The following is a 21,764-nucleotide window of genomic DNA, read 5'->3' on the forward strand; positions in this document are numbered from 1 at the left end:
CACTTTCTAAGTTTAATGAGGTTCATATTTATATACATTTTCTTATTTGAGGTTCTACCCAATAAGGGGAAAAAAAAAACCCTATCTATACAACATAAACACGCACACACAGTGATCACACACTTGCACATATACACACGCACAGAGTGATCAAACATACACATACACACACACAGTGATCACACACACATATATACACAGGGCAATCACACATGTATACACACACGCAGTGATCACACATGCACACACATGCACACACGCACGGTGATCACACACTTGCACATACGCACACTCACAGAGTGATCACACATGCACAGATACACATGCACACAGAGTGATCACACACACATATATACACAGGGCAATCACACATGTATACACACACACAGTGATCACACATGCACACATACACACACGCACAGTGATCACACACTTGCACATATACACATGCAGAGTGATCATACACATACGCACGTGCAGTGATCACACACATGCATACATAGTAATCACACATATGCACAGTGATCACACATGCACATACACACACACACAGAGTGATCACACACACATATATGCACAGTGATCACACAGATCTACACACACACAGTGATCACACAATCATATGCGTCAGAAGAATTCCTTGCTTTTTAAGTTGTATGGCAGAAGAGAAGCAGATATCTTTTTTCTTATTTTATATGAATTTTCATTGCGACGTTTTTAAATTTTAACTTAGTCCTCTACACATTAGCTTGAACATGACCCAGGAATCACAACTTCTAACATGAAAGAAAAAGGCATCAAACAGGCTACTACTTTATTTTAACTCCCAACACCAAGAACAGGACGATGAGTCCAAGGTAAACAAACAGCGACCCTGATGTGCCACCCGCTGCCAGCACTCAGTATGCCGTCCCAAACCAGCGGTTTATTTTCGCTATCCTCAGGTACAGGACCAGGCTGACGATGAAGTACTCTTCGGTCTCCTTGATCCACACCAGCTCCACGTGCACTCTTCCTTCCGAGTCCACATAGTCGACACAGGAAGTCTGTCCCAAGAAGCTGGGACCGTCAGAGGGCCCCAAAGCCCTCATGCGAACCGGGGAACTGAAACACCAAAACGGTCTCCCATGTTCATCCAAAAGAGTCGTGTCCATTATAGAACAACTCTACAAAATAAACACAAACATTCCTAAGTGTACGGGAAAAACGGCCAATTAGACCTGCTTCCCAGGTCTGATGGATATGTGCCTGGAGGGACAAACGAAGCCATGTCATGAAGGATGCAGTGGGAGGGGAGGGAGACGAGAAAAGAGAGCAGAACGGCAGGCGGAGGCAGAGTGCACACCGAGAGCGTGAAGGACGAGCAGCGGGCGGGGCGAGGGGCACCAGGGGACGGGGTCACGAGGGCGGCGGGCCAGCTCGCCCTCATCACCTCCACCACACGTGTCCGCTGCACAACAGAGCAACAAATGGGGGCGGGAGCAGTGACGCAGCACGGGGATGTTGGTGGTCCTTACACGCCCCCCCCCCCCAGCTACTCCTTCCCTCGTCTGGCACCAGTTCACTCCCTGCAGACAGCTGGGTCACACGGGGGAAGTTCGAGATGCACAGACAGCCTCCTCCGGTCCTCCCCTTCCCAGACTCAGCGGATGAGACCCAGACCCCGCTTCACAGACACAGAGGCCCCCTCCTCCTCTCCGCTGCACTTGACTCCCCATCCAGTCCCAGGAAGCGGGGCTCCTTTCCCATTTGGTTCCTTCTCCATAACAAATCACTTCTGTCTTGGGGGGGGGGGGGGAAGGGGGAGGGGGAGAGGAGGGGGGAAGTGTTTTATAACCTCCCTCAAATCTTCCTCTACCTACCTTCTGCCTTCCTCCTCAAGAGAACTGTTTCCAATTACACTTTCCCAAATCTGTCTCTCTCAACATGAACTTCTAGAATGTACACATCCAAGCAGTAGGCAGAACGCACCTTCCCTGCAGGGCAAGTCCGCTCTCCCTACCTGCACCCCCTTTGCCGAAGAACTCTGCAGCGTCAAAGGCTGAGGTCAGACGCGGGGTGTCGGGTTCTCCCAAGGTGCCCGACCCCCTCAATCACCCAGGCCGCTGCAGCACGGTCTGCAAACTGGCCAACGCGTCTTGTGGGAGACAGGGCGGGGGGCACAGCCATCACCACACATGAGCCTGTGACGCACCCATCAACCACGGCTATACTCAAATCTCTAGCTTGAATTAAAATGGGTTTAGAAGTGAGGTTCAGATAAACATTAAAAACGCCAAGGCAATGAAAGGCTAAAGTAAAGGAACAGACAGAAGAAAAGTCTTAGCAAAGGACACCCCATCAGCCGGCACGTCTGAGAGGAACGGACAGAAGGCAGAGCGGGACAGGTTTCGTTCTGAGCGTCACTGAATCAGACCGAAGACTGAAGCAGGGCTCCCACCCTGGCTGTCAGAACGGTCTGTAAAACAGTATGGCGGCCAGTTACCAAGCAGCTGTCGTGTGGGGACTCAGGACTGACATCAGCCACTGCAGGCGTCTCTAAAATGTATTTGAGATCATAATCTGACTCTAATAAAGAAAAAGAGGGGCGCCTGGGTGGCTCAGTGGGTTGAGCGTCTGACTCTTGATTTCAGCTCAGGTCACAATCCCAGGGTTCATGGGATCAAGCCCCACATGGGGCTGTCAGCCGGAGCCTGTTGGGATTCTCTTTCTCCCTCTCTCTCTCTGCCTCTCCCATGCTCATGCTCTCTTTCTCTCTCAAAATAAATAAATATACATACAGAGAGAGAGAGAGAGAGACAAAGAAAGAGACAGAGTGTGAACGGGGGAGGGGCAGAGAGAGAGGGAGACACAGTATCCGAAGCAGGTTCCAGGCTCTGAGCGGTCAGCACAGAGCCCGACGCGGGGCTCGAACTCACCACCGTGAGACCATGACCTGAGCCGAAGTCAGAAGCTTAACCCACTGAGCCACCAGGCACACCTGATAATTAACTGCTTTGAATGTTTGGTCTCACTCATCATCAGTAATTGTTCTAACTTGTACGTCAGAAAAAAGCCATGTTACTGGAGACAGATCCCACTGGCTCACCTGGAATATGAGAATGCTATTCATCCCACAAAAATAACGATGGCGAACAGGGAGAACCAGGGGCGGCCATGGGCACAAGATCACAGAAGAGAACAAAACTAAGTTACAAGGGCTCTCACCCTCCTCCACCTCCTCCTCCTCCTCCTGCCAACTCCCTCCATCCCTGCCAACCCCCAACCACTAAATAAACTCTCCCGTCCATGTGGCTAACTTCTGATGAGACACCAATTAATGTCACTGTTCAAGGAAGGGTATTCACGGAAGTATCTGTATCCTGACTTTTAACGTGGTGCATGAGCATTTAAGATGTTGAATAAATGCTACTTGCCTGGTCCGACCGAGAGCACCACTCTTTTTCCACAAGACAGACAGACAGAGGGGCTTCAGGGGGGCAAGGGTACAAGAATGTGCTGCAAGCTTGCCCCCCTCCCCACACTCAACGAAAAACAGAAGGCACGCAACAGGCACCTATTGAATGCATCGACCGTCTGTGCCCAAGAGAAAGTGCACATATCTTCAGACATTAGAACAGTCAAACTAAGGACTTTAAAAGCAGGATCACAGATATACATCGACAGACTTCTTTCATCTCACAGAAACCAGGTTACGTTAAGAAAATTAAACAACAAATTACCTTTATACAGCCATCAAAAATATCAGTTCTCCAAGAGAGGCCAACTTTTCCAATAAGAGGTAGGTGCTCTGTGTTATTTTTAAAACTTATAACAACAATCTTCACATAGCCATCTTCAACGTACCCTGAAAAGATTTAAGAGTTTGACAGTTACGACAGGCCCATGCAGGACAAGTCAGGACTCTTCAGGAGGGCTGCTTCATAAAGAAGGCCTCATGGGGCTGAGGCCCAGGTTCGGACATGTGGCCTGAGGCCAGTGGCCCGTACGCTGGAGACATGATCTGAAAGGTGAGTCAGGGAGACACCTGGGGTGCACCTGGATGTCCACCTGTCGCCAAGAGGGAGACTGCTAAGGAGGCAGGGGTCCTTCTGATTTGATTATACCTACGGTGCTAACAACGGTAAAGGAGAACTGTGCAGCTTAGGATAGCAGATGCCAAAGTGGTCCAGAAAGGACACTGAACGTGGGGGGTCAAGGAGGGCAATGGGCCGCACTGAGGAGTTTTGAGAGCTGGGGCGCACGGACGCGATTCAGAGCCGCGCGCACACGCTTCCTGGCGGGTGAGCATCCTTGCACACACAGCAGCCGGAGGGCAGACACCCAGCCCCTGTGACCAGCGAGGTGCTAAGAGCAGCCTGGTCACAGTCAAGAGCCCCGCACGACCTCGCTGCCATGTCCCACTCTCCCAGGCCCTGTGCTCTGTGCTCGGGACTCCCTGTACCACTGGGTGTCCCGTGACAAGCAGCTTGGCATGTCACTGCCCGCACCCGGAAAGTGACTGCCGAACGTGCCGCTCCTTCGCAGGCCACAAGCTTTCTGAGACACCTGCACAGGGTAAGAGGTGAGTCCTGGGGCAGAGCAGACGGAAGAACAGAGGGGAGCGGACGCTCTTTGGCCCAAGGTGGGTGACTGCGGGGGACAGAAGGAAGCCCACGGAAGCTGTCTATGGAGCCCAAGCGCTGCCCTAGACATCCTGGACCATGTGGTCACCGAGTGGAGCTTGAGCGCTGCTTCGCCAGCGGCCCCCTGGGTGACACGGTGATGCGTTCCAGGCAACACATCCCCTCGGAGCAGAGCTCCCAGTCCTGCAGCAGGGCGCCGGGAGCCCTTCTGCAGCAAGGACAGAGGCAGCCCACAGCCCCCCCAGTCCCCTCCTCCACTGAGCGACTAGCAAGAACCGTGCGTTGTCCCCCCCCCTTCTCCCCAGGTGCAGGAGTGCATGCCACAGGACACTGACCCTTCCCAGGCAACGCTCTGCTGTCACCTCGGCAGGGCTCCATGCAAGCAGGGGGGAGAGCTGCGAGAAGCGGGGCCTCAGAGGAGACGCGGTAATGACATTCGGAATGGACCAGATGCGGCTCTGCTCTGCTCTGTATTACTGCACAGCCATGTGCAAAATCGAGAGAGACCTCCGACCAGCTGGCATGTGTCCTGGCAGCCAGACGACGCCATACAGAAAACCGCGAGTTCATTTTCCATGTGGCTTGTCCTCAGGACACTGCAGAAAATGGACTCCGAAGTACAGCAGCCCATAACAGCTCAGTGGCAATTGTCTAAGCTAATAAACATGAAACCTCTGTGGAAGCAAGGGCTGCTGGCATTTTATCACCAAATATTCTCCCACTTTAGAACAACTTTAACATTTGCCGTATCTTGAAAGGTCAGGGCTCTTTCTACGCACTCTGTAAGTGCCTGTATCTATAGGAGAAAAAGGTTAGGCCCTCCCCACAGTTAAACAATCCGCACACAGAACGTATGCGAAAACGTGTATCTATAAAATAGGTAATATTTTTGAGTTCTTACTGTACATCAAGCATTATGTTAAGCGCTTTATGCACGGTAGCTCAAGACATCTTAAGATACTACTATGAACGAGGCATTGTATGTTCTGAATTCACAGGTGAGAGAACTACACACAGGTTAACAGTACCTCGGGCAAGGTCATGCCAGTCATAAGTGCAGAGACACGACTCAAACGCTGTTATGTATCTAGAGTCTTTCTTATAACAGATTAACACATATACAAAAGGGGGAAACATAATCACCTATTTGCTTAAACACTAGCTGAGAATTTACAATATAGATTTAAATTCTCACGAAATCTTGCTTTTGTATTACTGCCAGTAGAGGAAAACCTATAAATTAGCAGACAACATATGCTGGGGAATCACTTATGGCTCCTCCTCCAAATGTGTGGTAATCCCTACAGCTGGGAGTCCAATGCTCACGTATCTCCTCCCCTCCCCAACCTTCCTATAACAAGGCCATAAGTGGCCGGGGTTCCTTCTCTGTGAGATAATGTACCCTTAGCGAGTTCCTGTGTTGCTTAAATCATTCAGAATAAATTCTGTTGTTGGAAATTCCAACTTTAACCTACCAAAACATAAGACCATCCCCAAAATTCAGACAAATTAAATTTGAGGCTCACTGCCCTTGGCTTCCAGTGACATTCAGTTACAGGCATGGCTTTTAGAGTCATAAAGGCCTCATTCCAAACCCTGCCCAGCCATTTATTAGCTGTGTAACCATGGTCAAGCTCTAAGCTGAGTAAAATAAGAACACACACAGAAGGTACTTTATAAGGCTTTGTGAACACTAATGTAACTAATAATATATATTAACATTAAAGGGTAGATTATTATATATCCCAGGCTAAATGTGCTAAGCACCTTAGATGCACTATATCAACAATAATACTCTATCTAAAGAGTCAAGCCTACAGCAGAGGAGACAAAAGATGTGTACCATGTACGTGGATTGCAAGACTCAATAATTATTGAGACATCCATTCACCCAAATGATCTACAGGTTCAATGCAATCCTAATCATAAACCCAGGAGACATTTTAATTAATAATTTATAAATATTAAACATAGAAAAATAAAAAATAAAAATTAACAAGCTGCTTCTAAAATTCACATGGAAATACTAAGGACCTAAAATAGCCACACAATCTTAAGAAGAAAAAAAAAGTTGACTTCTAGACTTACTATAGATGTACAGCAATGAAGACACACAAGAACAGAACAGATGGGTCCAAAAATAGACCAATACTCTTACTGGAAGTTGACCTCTGACAAAGACATCAAGATAATTTAATGAGAAAATCTTTTCACAAATGGTGCAAATAACTTATCAATATGGAAAAACAGAATGAACCTCATCCCTTACCTTATACTTTACACAAAAATTAATTAGGGTTGGATAACAGACCTAAATATAAAAGTTAAAACCATAATACAACTTGAAGAAAGAAAGCATACCTCTATAACCTGGAGTAGAAAAAGTTTTTAAGACCAAAAAAAAAAAAAGACAAAATTTTAAAAACCTGATAAATTAGATTTCATCCAAATGTGAAACTTCTGGTCATTAAAGCATATCATTAAGAGTTAAGAACATACAATGGGGAAAGGATGGTCTCTTCAATGAATGGAGTTGGGAAAACTGGATAGCCACACGCAAAAAAAATAAAATAAAATAAAACTGGATCCCTTACCTTACACCATATACAAAATTAACTCAAAATGGATTCAGACTTGAATGTAAGAAACCATACCAGAAACCATAAAACTCCTAGAAAAAAAAATAATAAGTTCCTTGACATAGGTCTTGGTGATACATTTTGGGATCTGACTCCAAAAGCAAGGGCAACAAAAGCAAAACATAAACAAATGGGACTCCATCGAACTAAAAAGCTTCCGCACAGCATAGGAAACCATCAACAAAGTGAAAAGACTACCTACCGAATGGAAGAAAATATCTGCAAATAATATGGGCAACAAGGGGTTAACATGCAAAATATATAAAGAACTCATAAAACTCAATGTCAAAAGAAAATCCAATTTAAAAATGGGCAGAGAATCTGGGTAGACATTTTCCCAAAGAAGACATCCAGATGTCCAACAGACACATGGAAAGATGCTCAACATCACTCATCACCAGAGAATCAAATCAAAACCACTATGAGGTATCTCCTCACACCTGTCAGAATGGCAATTATTTAAAAAAAAAAAAAACAGGAAATAACAAGTACTGGTGAGGAGGTGGAGAAAGGAGAACCCTCGTGCACTGTTGGTGGTAATTAGCTACATTAATTCATCCTCTCCACCATGGAAAACAGTATAGATGTTCCTCAAAATTGTTTTTAAAAAATTACTATGTAATCTAGAAATTCCACTTCTGGATATTTGTCCAAAGGAAATATAATCACTAGCTCAAAAAACAAATCTTAGCATTGCATTATTCACTAAAGCATGATTTATAACAGCCTAGGCATGAAAACAACCTAAGTGTCCATCAACAGACGAATGGATAAAAATATGTAATACACACACACACACACACACACACACACACTAAATGGAATATTCGGCCATAAAAAAGAAGGAAATCTTTTATTTGCAATGACATGGATGGACCCAAAGAACATTATGCTAAGTGACACAAGCCAGACACAGAAAGACAAATATGTGGATTTCACTTATATGTGTAATCTGAAAAACAAAAGAAATAAATACAGAGAACAGAATGATTGCTGCCAGAGGGGAGGAGTGGATGAAATGAGTGAAGCAGGTGAAGAGACACAAACTTAATGGTTATAAAATAAGTGAGTACAGCACGGGGACTATAGTCAAATATTGGTAGAGCATACTTGAAAGTTGCCAGAAGAGTAAATCCTACAATTTTTTATATGGTGGCAGATGGTAACTAGACTTATGATAGTGATCATTTCAGACTGTGTGAATATCCAATCGTTATATTGTACACCAGAAAGTCATGTAATATGTCAATTATACCTTAATGAACAAAATTGTTAAGATACCTTGAAGGCAATGAGTAAGCCAGCCACAGACCGTGAAAAGATACTTGCAGAACATTTATCCGCCAAGGGACTGGCATTCAGAAAACACAAAAAAGTCATGTAATTCACAAATAAAGAGTTAACTGTTTTTAAAAAGGCAAAAGGATTAACACACACTTCAAAAAGATATGAAAATGGCCAAGAGGCACACGAAAAGGTGCTCACCACTACTGGCCATCAGGGAGACGCAAATCAAAGCCACAAAGTCCTGATCCTACTCCCACAGGCTGGAATGACAAAAATTTAAAAGACGAATAACATCAAATGTTGGTGGGATATGGAACAACCATATAACCATACTGTACGCTGCTGGGGGGGAGGGGGTATAAAATGGTACAAACACTGTAAAAAATATTTGGTAATTTCTCATACATAAAATTTTCTTATACATAGAAAAATGTCTGGCAATTTTTAAAACATAAACTCTCCCTGGAGAGGAGGAGCCAAGATGGCAGAACATGGAAATTTTCTGTGTGTCTCGCGTCCATGGAACACAGCCAGACCAACACTAAACCATCCCACACCTAGAAAACTGACTGGAGGACTAACACAACAATCTGCACAACCTGAACCACAGAATTCAGCAGGTACGCGGTGCAGAGAAGTGAACTTGGGGAGCAAGAAGGCGCAGGAAGGGAGGTGCTTTTGCAAGCGGAGAGAGGAGATGGGAGGGGGGGAAGGGGAGAATACAGGCAAAGCACCCCTCCCCAAAAGCAGCTGGAGATAAAGTAGAAAATTGGAAACAGCTGCAGGGACTAAACTAAAAATGGAGAAAGGAGAGGGTTTCAATTCCATTAAGACTGTAAACAAGGGGAGCGCAAAGGCTGCAACTCTGCAGCTCCCTACCTGGCGGTGCTCTGGTGGGAAGGGCGAATCCCCAGGAACAGAGTGGGGTCCGGGAGGTTTTCGGGCCACACGGGGAAAAGCGGTTCCAGGGCTGAAAGGGCATTTGATAGAGACTGTTGAAGCCACCTGGACCCGGCAGACCCCAGAAGATGGCCACATTCTCTGGTGCTGGAACAAGGTCATGGAGGGTGAAGCCTGGTGCCAGGCGTGTTGTGATTTTCCATAATCCCTGAAACGCTGCTGCTACACCGTCTCATGAACTTTTTTCTGGGGCGGACTGGCACCTGACCACAGTCTCGGGGCACCGGCAGCAGCAGGGTCCAGCGGGCGTTCCTGGGTGCAGCCGACATTCGGCCATTGCTCATTCGGCCACTGCTCGGAGAGACCCTCCCGCAGAGGGGCGGAACGGGTCAAAGCCTCGGTCCTTGGGAAGCAAGGGGCCGGGGAAAACAGCTGCATCTGAGACAAACCTCAGGAGAGAGGTACTGCCTGGGGCCTGGTCACGGAGAGTGGAAAAGCGGGGAGTGGATGAGAGCTGAGGACGGAGGACTGGTGCGCGACGGGTGATCCGGAGAATGGACTGGGTGGCTGGCGGGCGCCATTTTTCACTGCTCCCACGCATGCGCACGCGCACGCGCACCTACGAGCACGGCAAGAATCCACCCCAGGAGGCTGGCAGCGCCATCTAGGGGAGAGCGGAGCCGTTACACCGAGCCCCGCCCAACCGGGCCAACTTCGCTCTTCAAGAACACAAACCTCACCGCCGGCTTAATCTATGGACTGTAAAGAGCTACATGGACCGACCTCTAGGGGAAAACGAAGCAATTTCAGTCCTACTTCAATCTGTTAGTAGGTTCATCTTTTCAATTTTCTTACTTTCCTTTTTTTTTCTCTTTTACACTTCTTCTTGAATACAGAAAAAGAAAAAATTCATTTTTATTTTCAATTTTTATTAAAAATATTTTCTTTAATTACTATATTTTTTACTTTTGTGTAAATTTTTTCAAATTCTATTTTACTTCCGTCATTTTATTTTAGTCTACTTCCATGTATTCACCTTTTCAAATTTTCAAACGATCTCCTTTTTTCTTTTTCTTTTTTTCTCTTTTCCATTTCTTTTCTTTTTCTTTAATGCAGAAAGAGAAAAACTTCATTTTTACCTTCAATTTCTATTAAAAATATTTTCATTAACTTTTTTACTATATTTTTTGCTTTTGTGTAAATTTTCTCAAATTCTATTTTACTTTCATCATTTTATTTCAGTCTACTACAGTGTATTCACTTCTTCAAATTTTCAAACGCTTTCCTTCTTTCCTTTTTTGTTCTTTTTTCTCTTTTTCATTTCTATTTCTTGAACATAGAAAAGATTCATTTTTATTTTTAATTTTTAATAAAAATATTTTTCTTTAAATTTTTTCTATTTACTTCTGTGTATATTTTTTCAAATTCTATTTTACCTCTATCATCTCATTTTAGTCTACTTCAGTGTATTCATTTTTTCAAATTCTCAATTTCCCTTTTTTTTCTTCTCCCCCCCCCCTTTTTCTCTAATCTGTCAAACCACTTTCAACACCCAGACCAAAACACACCTAGGATCTAGCATCATCTATTCAATTTGTGTGTGTGTGTGTGTTTAATTCTTTAATTCTAATATTTTTTTAATTTTAATTTTTTTATTTTAATTTTTCTACCTCATTAATTCCTTTTCTCCCTTCAAAATGACAAAATGAAGGAATTCAACCCAAAAGAAAGAGCACGAAGAAACGACAGCCATGGATTTAACCAACACAGATATAAGCAAGATGTCTGAACCAGAATTTAGAGTCACGATAACAAGAATACTAGCTGGAGTCAAAAATAGATTAGAATCCCTTTCTGCAGAGATAAAAGAAGCAAAAAATAGCCAGAATTAAATTAAAAATGCTATAAATGAGCTGCAATCATGGATGGATGCCGCAGTGGCAAGGATGGAGGAGGCAGAACAGAGAATCAGCGATGTAGAGGACAAACTTATAGAGAATGATGAAGCAGAAAAAAAGAGGGAGATTAAGGCAAAGAGCACAATTTAAGAATTAGAGAAATCAGTGACCCATTAAAAAAGAATAACATCAGAATCATAGGGGTCCCAGAAGAGGAAGAGAGAGAAATAGGGGTAGAAGGGTTAGGTGAGCAAATCATAGTGGAAAACTTCCCTAACCTGGGGAAAGACACAGATATCAAAATCCAGGAAGCACACAGAACCCCCATTAGATTCAACAAAAACCAAGCATCAACAAGGCATATCATAGTCAAAATCACAAAATATTCAGGCAAGGAGAGACTCATGAAAGCATCAAGGGAAAAAAGTCCTTAACCTACAAGGGAAGAGAGATCAGCTTTGACGGCAGACCTAGCCACAGAAACCTGGCAGGCCAGAGAGGAGTGGCAGGATATAGTCAGTGTGCTGAATCAGAAAAATAGGCAGCCAAGAGTTCTTCGTCCAGCAAGGCTGTCCTTCAAAACAGAAGGAGAGATAAAAAGGTTCCCAGACAAACAAAAATTAGAGGAGTTTGTGACCACTAAACCAGCCCTGCAAGAAATTTTAAGGGGGACTCTCTGAGGGGAGAAAAGATGAAAACATAAATTAATTAATTAATAATAAATAAATAAAGCAACAAAGATTAGAAAGGACCAGAGAACACCACCAGAAACTCCAACTCTACAAGCATCATAACGGCAATAAATTCCTATCTTTCAGTACTCACTGTAAACATCAATGGACTCAATGCTCCAATCAAAAGACATAGGGTAACAGAATGGATAAGAAAACAAGATCCATCTATATGGTGTTTACAAGAGACCCACTTTAGACCTAAAGACACCTTCAGATTGAAAGTAAGGGGATGGAGAACCATCTATCATGCTAATGGTCAACAAAAGAGCCAGAATGGCCATACTTATATCAGACAATCTAGACTTTAAAATAAACACTGTATCAAGAGATGAAGAGGGATGCTATATCATAATTAAGGGGTCTATCCACCAAGAAGACCTAACAATTGTAAACATTGATGCGCCAAATGTGACAGCACCCAAATATATAAATCAATTAATCACAAACATAAAGAAACTCATCGATAGTAATACCATAATAGTAGGAGACTTCAACTCCCCACTCACAGCAATGGACAGATCATCTACTCAAAATATCAACAAGGAAACAATGGCTTTGAATGACACACTGGACCGGATGGACTTCACAGATATATTCAGAACATTTCATCCTCCGAAAAGACCATATATTGGGAAACAAAATCAGCCCTAAGTAAGTACCTGTAGTATTCTTGTAATTTTTTCTAGCTTGGAAATTACATCAAAATAAAAAGTTACCAAAAAACCACACTCAACAAAGGTCAACAATCAGCAGCTGTATCAACCTTCCTCTGCTTATTGCAACTAGCTATGCTTTGCCTACCCAACCGGTAACTCTGGGGATGCCAACCAAATCTGTGTCCTCAGATCTTCTTCCTTTGAGGGATTTAGTCCCTCAAAACTTCACCATTCACCCCTATGGGTTATAGCACCTTTCAGCCTACACTAATCTCTTCCTTTTCTAACCCTGCTGCACATATACCTGAAGATTTAATTATAGTGGATTGTTTTTGCATATTAGATATTTCCTAAAATAACCTGCAGTCTTTGGGAATAAAGGTCATGTCCCCTATGGCATGATTAATGGCACTACTAATAACATTTCTCATTTTTCAACTATGATTAGAATTCATTTTTTGGCCCATAAATAGAACACAGAAAAGGCAGGGAGAGTAAAGAATGTTGGCAAGAGAGACTGACTGACCAATTGGTCTGACTGCATGGTCTTCCTATGGCAAACAGGAAGAAGAGGTAAGGGGGTTAAATTGGATTAAAGCTGCCTACAGCTAGAACAGCAACACAGGCTCGCTAAACACATAACTGGATGAGCGGAAATCAAGTAAGACAGGCCCTAGAGCGCCATCTGAGAGGCCGACGTGGTAACATGAATAAATGGACCAGACATCTGGACATTGGGGAGCAACTCTCGGGGCGCAGAGATAAATCTCGGGTAAAGAGGAAGGAAGACCCTACAATCTCAAAAACATTCGCCACCGAGTAGTAACAATGGAAAGCTGCACAGACACCAACGCTACAAAGGAATAATTAATAACGACAAAAAAATGTCCTTAGACTCTATCAAATAGAATAGGCACTATGCTCTTGGGGTGAGAGAATCTTTAGTATTTCCCCCTTTTTCTTGTTAGGTATGGAACACAAATCTCATGGCAAACACCCAGCTTCTCTCTTTTCTTGGCTGTTTCCAGATACCTCTGTTTTCCAAACCCCTGATGCACATGAAATTAAAGTAATTTCACGTAGTTGAACGCAGACATAGATCAGTGGACTATGAAAGGAGAGGTCTCCGAACGTGTTGAGGATCAGAAGTTTCCCCTCCGTTTCACTGGCTGTAGTGGCCACACCAGTGACAGGAAGAAGAGCTGTGCTGGAAGGTGACAGAGGAGGAAAACTTTCAAATCTGTAGGACCATTTCCCTCCCGAGTCCAGAGTTGGTGAGTGTGATGAGTTTAGTAAAAGCTCCTAAGTCTTTTGAGCCAAAGAGTCTCTATTTCTTTCACGTCAGCAAGAACCCTCACAGTCTACATTTGCTGTGAGTATTGTCCCTGGTACTGGTGACAAGAAACTTGATTAAAAACAGGATAAAGTGTGCACTCAGACTCTTTAAAAGCTCCCTGCTCGTTAATTCAATAACGTTTGAAAATAGCTTTTCCCATCGACGTGCATAAAGATTCAGACCGCTGTTTTCACAAGACCTGGTTCTACTTTCCGTACCACTGGACCAATTTTCTATCAGTCCAGTTGATCTGAAAATACACTATTTTTTCTAGGGTAGTCCTTCCACACGTTTAAGGGGAAGGTACATGGATATTTGTTTTGGGCTCTCCGGCAACTGTTCTGCTTCTCTCACTAAGCATGTTCTAATATTCCTCTGAGACACGCTCCCAGCTCAGTCCCAGTATCTCCGGCAGTAGCAGCCAGACCCAGATATGGAGCATCCCATTCACCTGGCACCTGGCTGAGTCAGGGGTGAGTTCAGAACCCGACCAGAGTCAAGAAGATGCAATGAGACTCTTAGGGAGGAGTGCTCAGGAGGAGAACCTCAGACTTGGACGTGAGCTCTCGAGCTGGCCAGAGCTGCCTGGAAAGGAGGAAGCAGAATTCAGAATGTAGGGAAGTAAGAAGATGGAGAATGGACAGACCAAGATGGACAGACAAGCTGTCTAGACACATCCTGTCCCCCTGACAGTCAATAAGCCCTTGCATCAAACTGTCTGAAATAAAACATCTCCTTGAGTTTTTCAACAACATGAATCCTTTCTGCTAAGCCAGCTTTAGGTTAGGTTTTCCATAGCTTGAAACCAAAATTTGCTTTATTTGTACAGAAGTGTTTTGGTTCTTTTAAAATAATTTTTGAGTCAGAAAATATGAATATATTAATCAGTGAAAAAGAAGAAGATGATGGGAAAACAGATTTGAGACAATGCTAAGAGACAAAAGGCTAAACACAGGGCCCAGAGCAGGTAAGAGCAGATATATTTAGGAAGAGAAATTGGGATGTACTTTTTGGAAAGAAGTGGGACATCTTTTTCTCTGAAACAGGAAAAAAAAAAAACCAAGAATACAAAAAGACCGTAATACAGTGACAATGTGGCGGCAGAAGAGAGAGGAAGATCAGGAGGAAGCACAAAGGTGACGATTTTTCTTAGCACAGCAGGTAGTGAGCCCAAGAACCAGGAACAGAGCAGGACGGTGATCATACTTAAAGAGTCTTACATGAAATATAAAGGGGACTTATGAGCTGATTAGAAGATGTCTGAGTAGCAAAAAGGGGTAAGTCGAGTCTGAGAGCGCCAACGGACGTGCACTGGGGACCAAGGAACCGGGGAGCCTTCAAGTGAGGAAAGCAACGTCAAGGTGGGAAGAAGTACTTTAGCTATTGAGGCAGGGAGGCCACAGGGCAACAAGGAAAAAGTCCCCAAGTAGTCTGACTGCATCTGTAAAACCCAGGCTGTGTGCCCCGAAAAATGACGCCAGAAAGGGAACAGAGAGCCAGAAGAAATCAGGAGAAACCCCAAGAGGTCTGTAAAAAACCCAGGAATCATGCATGGTAACATGTTTGTGATCTGAGAAGTGACTCTAAGCTCAACATCCTGAAGATCTAACTTTTACCAATGACTAAATTCATACCAGCGGAAAAACTACAAAACCCATTACTTATGTTTCTTATTAGACTTCCCTTCCTCAAACGGCTTGTTTTAAGTAAGAGATTCTACTTTTCACAATTGCCTTAATAAATACCTAGGGAAAAAAGCACAATGTATTATCTAAACAATATCCTTGAAGATGAAAATATAAACAAAGACCTCATTACCTTCCCTTTAAATGATTTTAAAAATTCAAATCGCCAGAGAGAAAGAACAAATCAAAATCGGAGGTCAAATCTCAAACAGAAGTCACAGTCCAGAACAGCAAGAAAAGATGAGAAGGGCCCTCCCTGGGCTCTGCTGCCACCATTGTGACATCTTTACATTTCCAAGGAAGAGCCCGGTGGCTTCATTTTGCACTGGGTCCCACAAACCATGTGGCCTATCTCGCTTCCAGGTAGAGTGGCACCTACTCTTGATGAGCTCTGACATAATAGATATAAAGATCTGGGTTCTCCTGTTTTGTGAACAATAATCTGTAATGCTGATTTTTCATAAGGGATCACCGGATGGACAAAATAGGAAAAATGTGCTAACAACCAATGAGGAAGATGCTGTAAAGAATTATCTGTTCTAATTTTCATAGGTAATCGCCATCCAGACAGGACTGTACTATTTCTAATGCCTTCCAGTTATGATAAATGCTTAGAGAGAATAATCTGGCCTAGAAACATAGAAAGTAATTAGCATCAAGGAACAGAGAACAAAACAAGTCATTTATTTTTGGAATCACAACAATAAAAACGAGATTAACATGCTACATATGAAAAATATCTGAAACAAACTATTAAAACTTTAAAAGTAGAGCTCTTTTAAAGACAGGTTATCTGGGCTTTATCAGGTTCTGCTGCTGAAGAGCTGAAACCCACTCTTCTGGAGGAAAAAAAGAAGTTTCTGAAACCCATACCTTCTTTTTACCCCCTCAATGTTTTCTACTGTGTCTTACAGAGTAAGGACTGAACATGTATTATTTAATCAGTATTTTAACGAAGACCATATTGAAGAAACTCTGTAGGAAAGAGCCTGAATCTAACAGATCATGGAAACATAACCTAAAAGAATTTACTAGGGCAACACAAAAAGGAAGCATCAGTGAGTGGAGAAACGTGCAGGGTCCACACAGCGAACACTCCTCCCAAGGGCAGTGACAGAGACTTAAGGAGAAAGAGAGTCTGAAACCCTTACTAGAAGAGATTGATGCCTTCCAAATTAACACACACATTTATTGAAAATCTCATCAAAATCCAAATGAGATATTTTAAAAATCTGGCCAAGTGATTATTAAATACACCTAATAGAATAAATGGATTAAAGTAATGAAGAAAACCTAGATTAAAAATCATCAGTAAGAAATTTTGTATGGGCGGGAGGGACACATACTTTCATAACAAACTACACAAGAGGGGCCCCTGGCTGGCTCCATCTGAAGAGCATGCGACTCTTCACCTCGTGGTCCTGAGTTTGAGCCCCATGTTGGAGGTAGAGATTACTTAGATAAATAAAAAAACTTAAAAGGAAAATACACAAGTAAAGCTTGAAACATCTTCTTGCCTGCTGAGGATACAAGAAGAAGGGGTATGGTGATTCTCAACAGAGAGAGAGAGAGTCCTTAGAGGGAAGGGCTTGGGAATCTATAGACTTTATACATTTCATGTTAATGAAAAGGAAGCATGGGTTTACATACAATCAAAAACCTTTGAGAGATCCAAAAGCAACATACACTCAATGAAAAGGCAAAAGACAAAATGGAGAAAATATTTTCAATGAATGGAACTCCTGTAAGTCACAGAAACTATGGAACCAATCAAACTGAACAGACCCATGGAAATTCAATCAGAAGAGAAATATACAAACAGCAGCATATGGCCGGGCATCCTGGAGGCGACCGTTATTACCTCCCTGAGCCTCGAGGAGCCTTGGAAGGCAGGTTCTGACGTGGCCGCCCCTACAAGAGAGGACAGTGATAACCGTCCATGGCCACACGCAGCGCCAAGGTAGCTCCCTTCACACAGCCCACCCAGCGGCCACTACAATAGCCACCACCCTCTGCTGTATTCAACAGCTTGTTTAAACAGTCAAGCTAACATTCAAAGGCACAGGTTAATTTAAAACAATCGGATTCTCGTCACGATAGTGCTACAATCATGAACACCGGAGACCTAAATGCCCAACGTTAGGAGACTGGGTCAATAAATCATGATAAAACCAAACAGTGGGAGGTCATACAACTTTTCAAGAATGAACCTGCTAAAACAGTTTAGTGCCATGGGAAAATGCCCACAATGTGACGGTAAGGAGAAAGAGCAGACTGTGGCATTGCTCACGTTATGTGGTCCACAGATATAAACATAGCTGTATATTTGAAAATGGACTAAAATAGAAACAACAGTTGTCCTGGGTGATTTCTATTTGCTTCTTTACAAACTTTTACTATTCAGAACTTTCAAATCCTATAATAAAAAGACACTAGTTTTTAAATGCATCTTTAGAACAATTCAACAAGGCAGACGCCAGGAGCAGCCTACTTGAAGAATCCTGTCCCTTTGCTTCTTCTGTCTTGCTTTCCCTCTCAATCCCAATAAAAAGGTTACAACGCACTGTCCTGGGCAAAACGCTTTTACTTCAGCTTCTGCAAATTGGCAATAATTAGCTTGATACAAAGATCAAAAAATACACATTCCTTGCTGCTTTGCATTGCTGACATGCCCTTTTTCAAGCTCTACTTACACTGCAAAAGTGCAGTGGGACTATTTGCCGCCGGCTCCTTCCCTGGGCTGCCCACACTCCCATCACAGGGCTCACTGACAGTGGTGCAGGGCAGAGTTAACACAGCAGCTGGGGATGTCTACTCTTGAGAAGGCCTGCTGGCCGGCCCGCCCACGGCTGCTGGGCACTCCGATTCTGGAAGCATCCCCACCTCGTCTTTCCTAACCCATACAAGCGGCTCACTGCGTCCGAACAGTTTTTATCAGCAACGTGGTTTGTGCGGAATATCCCTCCCTCTGGGGGTCTGGAATCAGGGTAGCTCCAGGCAGAGGGTGTCTGCCTCACCAGCCCCCAAGCACAACCCCAGGTACTAGTCTTTAAATGAGCTTCTCCTTGGGTAGACAACATTTCACAACTTGTGTTTTCACAACTCATTGCAGGAGAAAACAAGCCCATCCCGGTGACTCCCCGCTGTCCTTGGCGCTTCCCCACCCCCCACCCCCGCCTTTGCCCTTTGATGATTTTGCTCTGTACCCTTCCACTCCACCAAATGTGGGTCATTAATAATACACATCCTGAGTCCTGTGAGTCCTCCTAGCAAACTGCTCAACCCGGGGTTGGTCCTGGGGACCCAGTGCCAACAGTGCACCCACGTATCCAGAACGGAGCACAGAAAGACAGAAAAACACGTGAGGCACTTCTATACGCTTGACTCACATTTTCATTCACAAACTCCTCCTCCAGTATTTCCTTCACTGTTTATCCCTCCCACCCCTGCCTCTCATATATCCAATTCAGGTGACAAAATGTTTCTTCTCCTAAACTGCCTATTAGCTGGATTTTACTGACAACACACAAAGAAGCAGGTAGCAAATGTGTGCAGGCTCAGGAATCATAAACTTTTCTTTGAACAGAGATGATACGGATCCTTTCAAGAACACTCTTGTCGCAGCCATGACTTGTCAAAGTGGCTGAACACATAAAAATACAAAGAGAAAACGTCTCATTTCCATGGGGGAGGAATAGGACAAAGTGCCAAGGGGAAGGGGTCAAACCTTTAGGGAGACAAGAAAGGACACAGATCCTTTTACTCACTACAAGGTGGTGCAGAGAGGCAGAAACTCCTCCCTCTCCATACAGCGTCTGAGAGAAAATAACGTCTAGAAGCTTGAGCAATGCCTTATAAAATGGCGTCCCTGGCTCCCCCTGAGCACACGGGAGTAGAGCCTGCTCTGACCTGAAGGCGCAAAGAAGGGTGAAGGATACAGCAAGGCTTGTACATCACCAGCCTGGGAACTCAGCCCCCATGCCCCACCCGGACAAACGTTTGGGATTCAAAGTCAAGAGGCATCAGCTGCGGCCTCGGGTGGATGAGGACATCGCGCCCAGCACAGGGGCCTTGCTGGTGGGCCACAGAGGCAGTGCTCCTTCCCCCCCCCCCACCCCCCCACGTCTCCGCTGAGCCAGCTCCGGCCTGGTCCTCCCACCTGTGTGTGTCAGGGGTGTCACTTCAGGCGCCAAGAACTAACCGGGGTCTTCTGCTCTGTGGTTAGCACCATGTATTGTAAAAATAATGACAATAAATAAAAATTTTTAAAAAATCCAAAGGACCCTGTAGCAAAGTCCATGAGACAAAGTTAAGAAAACAGAACACAGGGGTATCTTGCTCAGAGAAAATACAGTTGACAGAGATGAAGAACGTCTCAACTGGCCACTACCCAGTCTGATACTTCCCTGGGCTTGTGCCATCTGAATATAAACATGGCGTGAAACCTTTGATTGTCTGTAGTCCCTAAAGAGTCAATTCCAGAAAGCCTCTTAGGCAAATGATTCCATACAACACATTCTATACTAATATTGCAAAGTGATACAACACATCCTCTGAAGGATGAAGATATACTCAGATACATAGGGGTATCATGGAAAGCTAGTAATTGCTTTGCTGTAAGTTCCACATGTATGAGAATCCTCTGACAAAAGACTGTGGAACCACAAAAGAAGATCCATTCCAGGGACGCTGTACATTCTTGGTTAGAGTGTTTAACATCAGGAAAGGCCGGTCCCTTTAACTATCCATTTTCAAAACCTAATCAAGACCTGGATGGCAATCACACAGGTGTTTGCTTTATGAGAATCTGTTTTATGCATTTCTCTGTGTCAGTTCACAATACGAAGAAGTTCAATTGCAGAAAGAAAGAAAGAAAGAAAGAAAGAAAGAAAGAAAGAAAGAAAGAAAAAGAAAAAGAAAAGAAAGAGTTAATTAATATGCAGAACGGTGGTTAACACAACACACAGAACCAGCAGGAAGGGACACGCAGGTGGCTCCAAAGTCGCTGGGAATGGTCGATTTCTTAAACTGTGGGGTGGCTGCAGGGGTTTTACAGTTTTTCCACAGCCTGTACAATGCAGCATGTGTAGAGAAGAACAGATTATCTCACAATTAAGATTTTAACACAAAAATTCTGTCACCCATCCCCTATGCACATATGTGTATTTAGATGGATTTTAGACTCAACCTTGTAAGCTGAATAAATTCCCACTGGGATTTTTTAATAAAACTGCAGTGAATTTGTGGACTAAAGTGGCACATCCTCATAAATCTTATTTAAAGATGGAATTCTGGCAAGCACCCTACCAAATGACCAAATTCAGGCTCTGTTTGTAAAGCCGTGTCGTATTTGAGGACAGCCCTTCCCACTGCCCCATGACTCCCGCTAACTGGCCTAGACCATCCCCACTAACCTGTCTCCACGCTGCACTGGTCCCTGTACTCCAACCCCAGCTCCCCGTGGTCTGCCCTTCCTCAGAAACCTCCAGGACTCCCTAGTCCCCCGCACATGCCTGTCACCTGGCCCAGCAGACTTCTCTGTACCGAACTGGGGGAAGGGCAGGCACCGTGTCCGACATGCCTACGCCCTGTGCCCCAGCACGTCTCCTGCTTCAACAACTTTTTGTCAATGAATGAATCACATAAACAAATTGGCCTTGTCCCCTTTACTTCCCGCCACCCCCTACAGATGGCCTCGTTAGAATCAGGCCAGGTCTCCTATCTCACCGACGACAAACAGTGGACAGAGGCACCTCAAGGGTAGGGACGCGATGATCAAACATTTTATCCTTGATAGGGAGAGACAGTGTTCTTAAAAAACAGGGGCAAAGTGCTGTCATCCCTAACTGCAATGACACAGCCAGAATTTACTAAATATACCACATGGTACCACAAGAGAGTTTCTCAAAAACCTTAGAGGACATTCCAGCTTGCACGTTGCTAAACTGCAAGCTGACGCCGATGGCAACAGCGCCCTCTGCTGGTTCCTAGTCACGGAACCACA

At 44.2% G+C, this 21,764-nt stretch overlaps 1 protein-coding gene across 3 annotated transcripts in view; it reads right to left on the reverse strand.

The window, feature by feature from the left end:
* Positions 1-774: 774 nt before the first annotated feature.
* FBXO15 (F-box protein 15) overlaps positions 775-21,764 on the reverse strand; it is a 48,320-nt gene continuing 27,330 nt past the window's right edge. For 2 of the 3 annotated variants that reach the window (XM_015080424.3, XM_053206038.1), the window contains exons 9-10: positions 3,723-3,847; positions 775-1,166 (exon numbers count right to left, since the gene is read on the reverse strand). In XM_015080424.3, coding sequence (XP_014935910.2) covers positions 900-1,166; positions 3,723-3,847 — 392 coding nt within the window. In that variant the 3' untranslated portion in view covers positions 775-899. The remainder of the gene's footprint in view (positions 1,167-3,722; positions 3,848-21,764) is intronic. The other variant, XM_027069181.2, reaches the window with a different exon arrangement.

Source organism: Acinonyx jubatus, chromosome D3 (genome assembly GCF_027475565.1).
Source record: "Acinonyx jubatus isolate Ajub_Pintada_27869175 chromosome D3, VMU_Ajub_asm_v1.0, whole genome shotgun sequence".
In the NCBI taxonomy this organism is placed as follows: Eukaryota; Metazoa; Chordata; class Mammalia; order Carnivora; family Felidae; genus Acinonyx; species Acinonyx jubatus.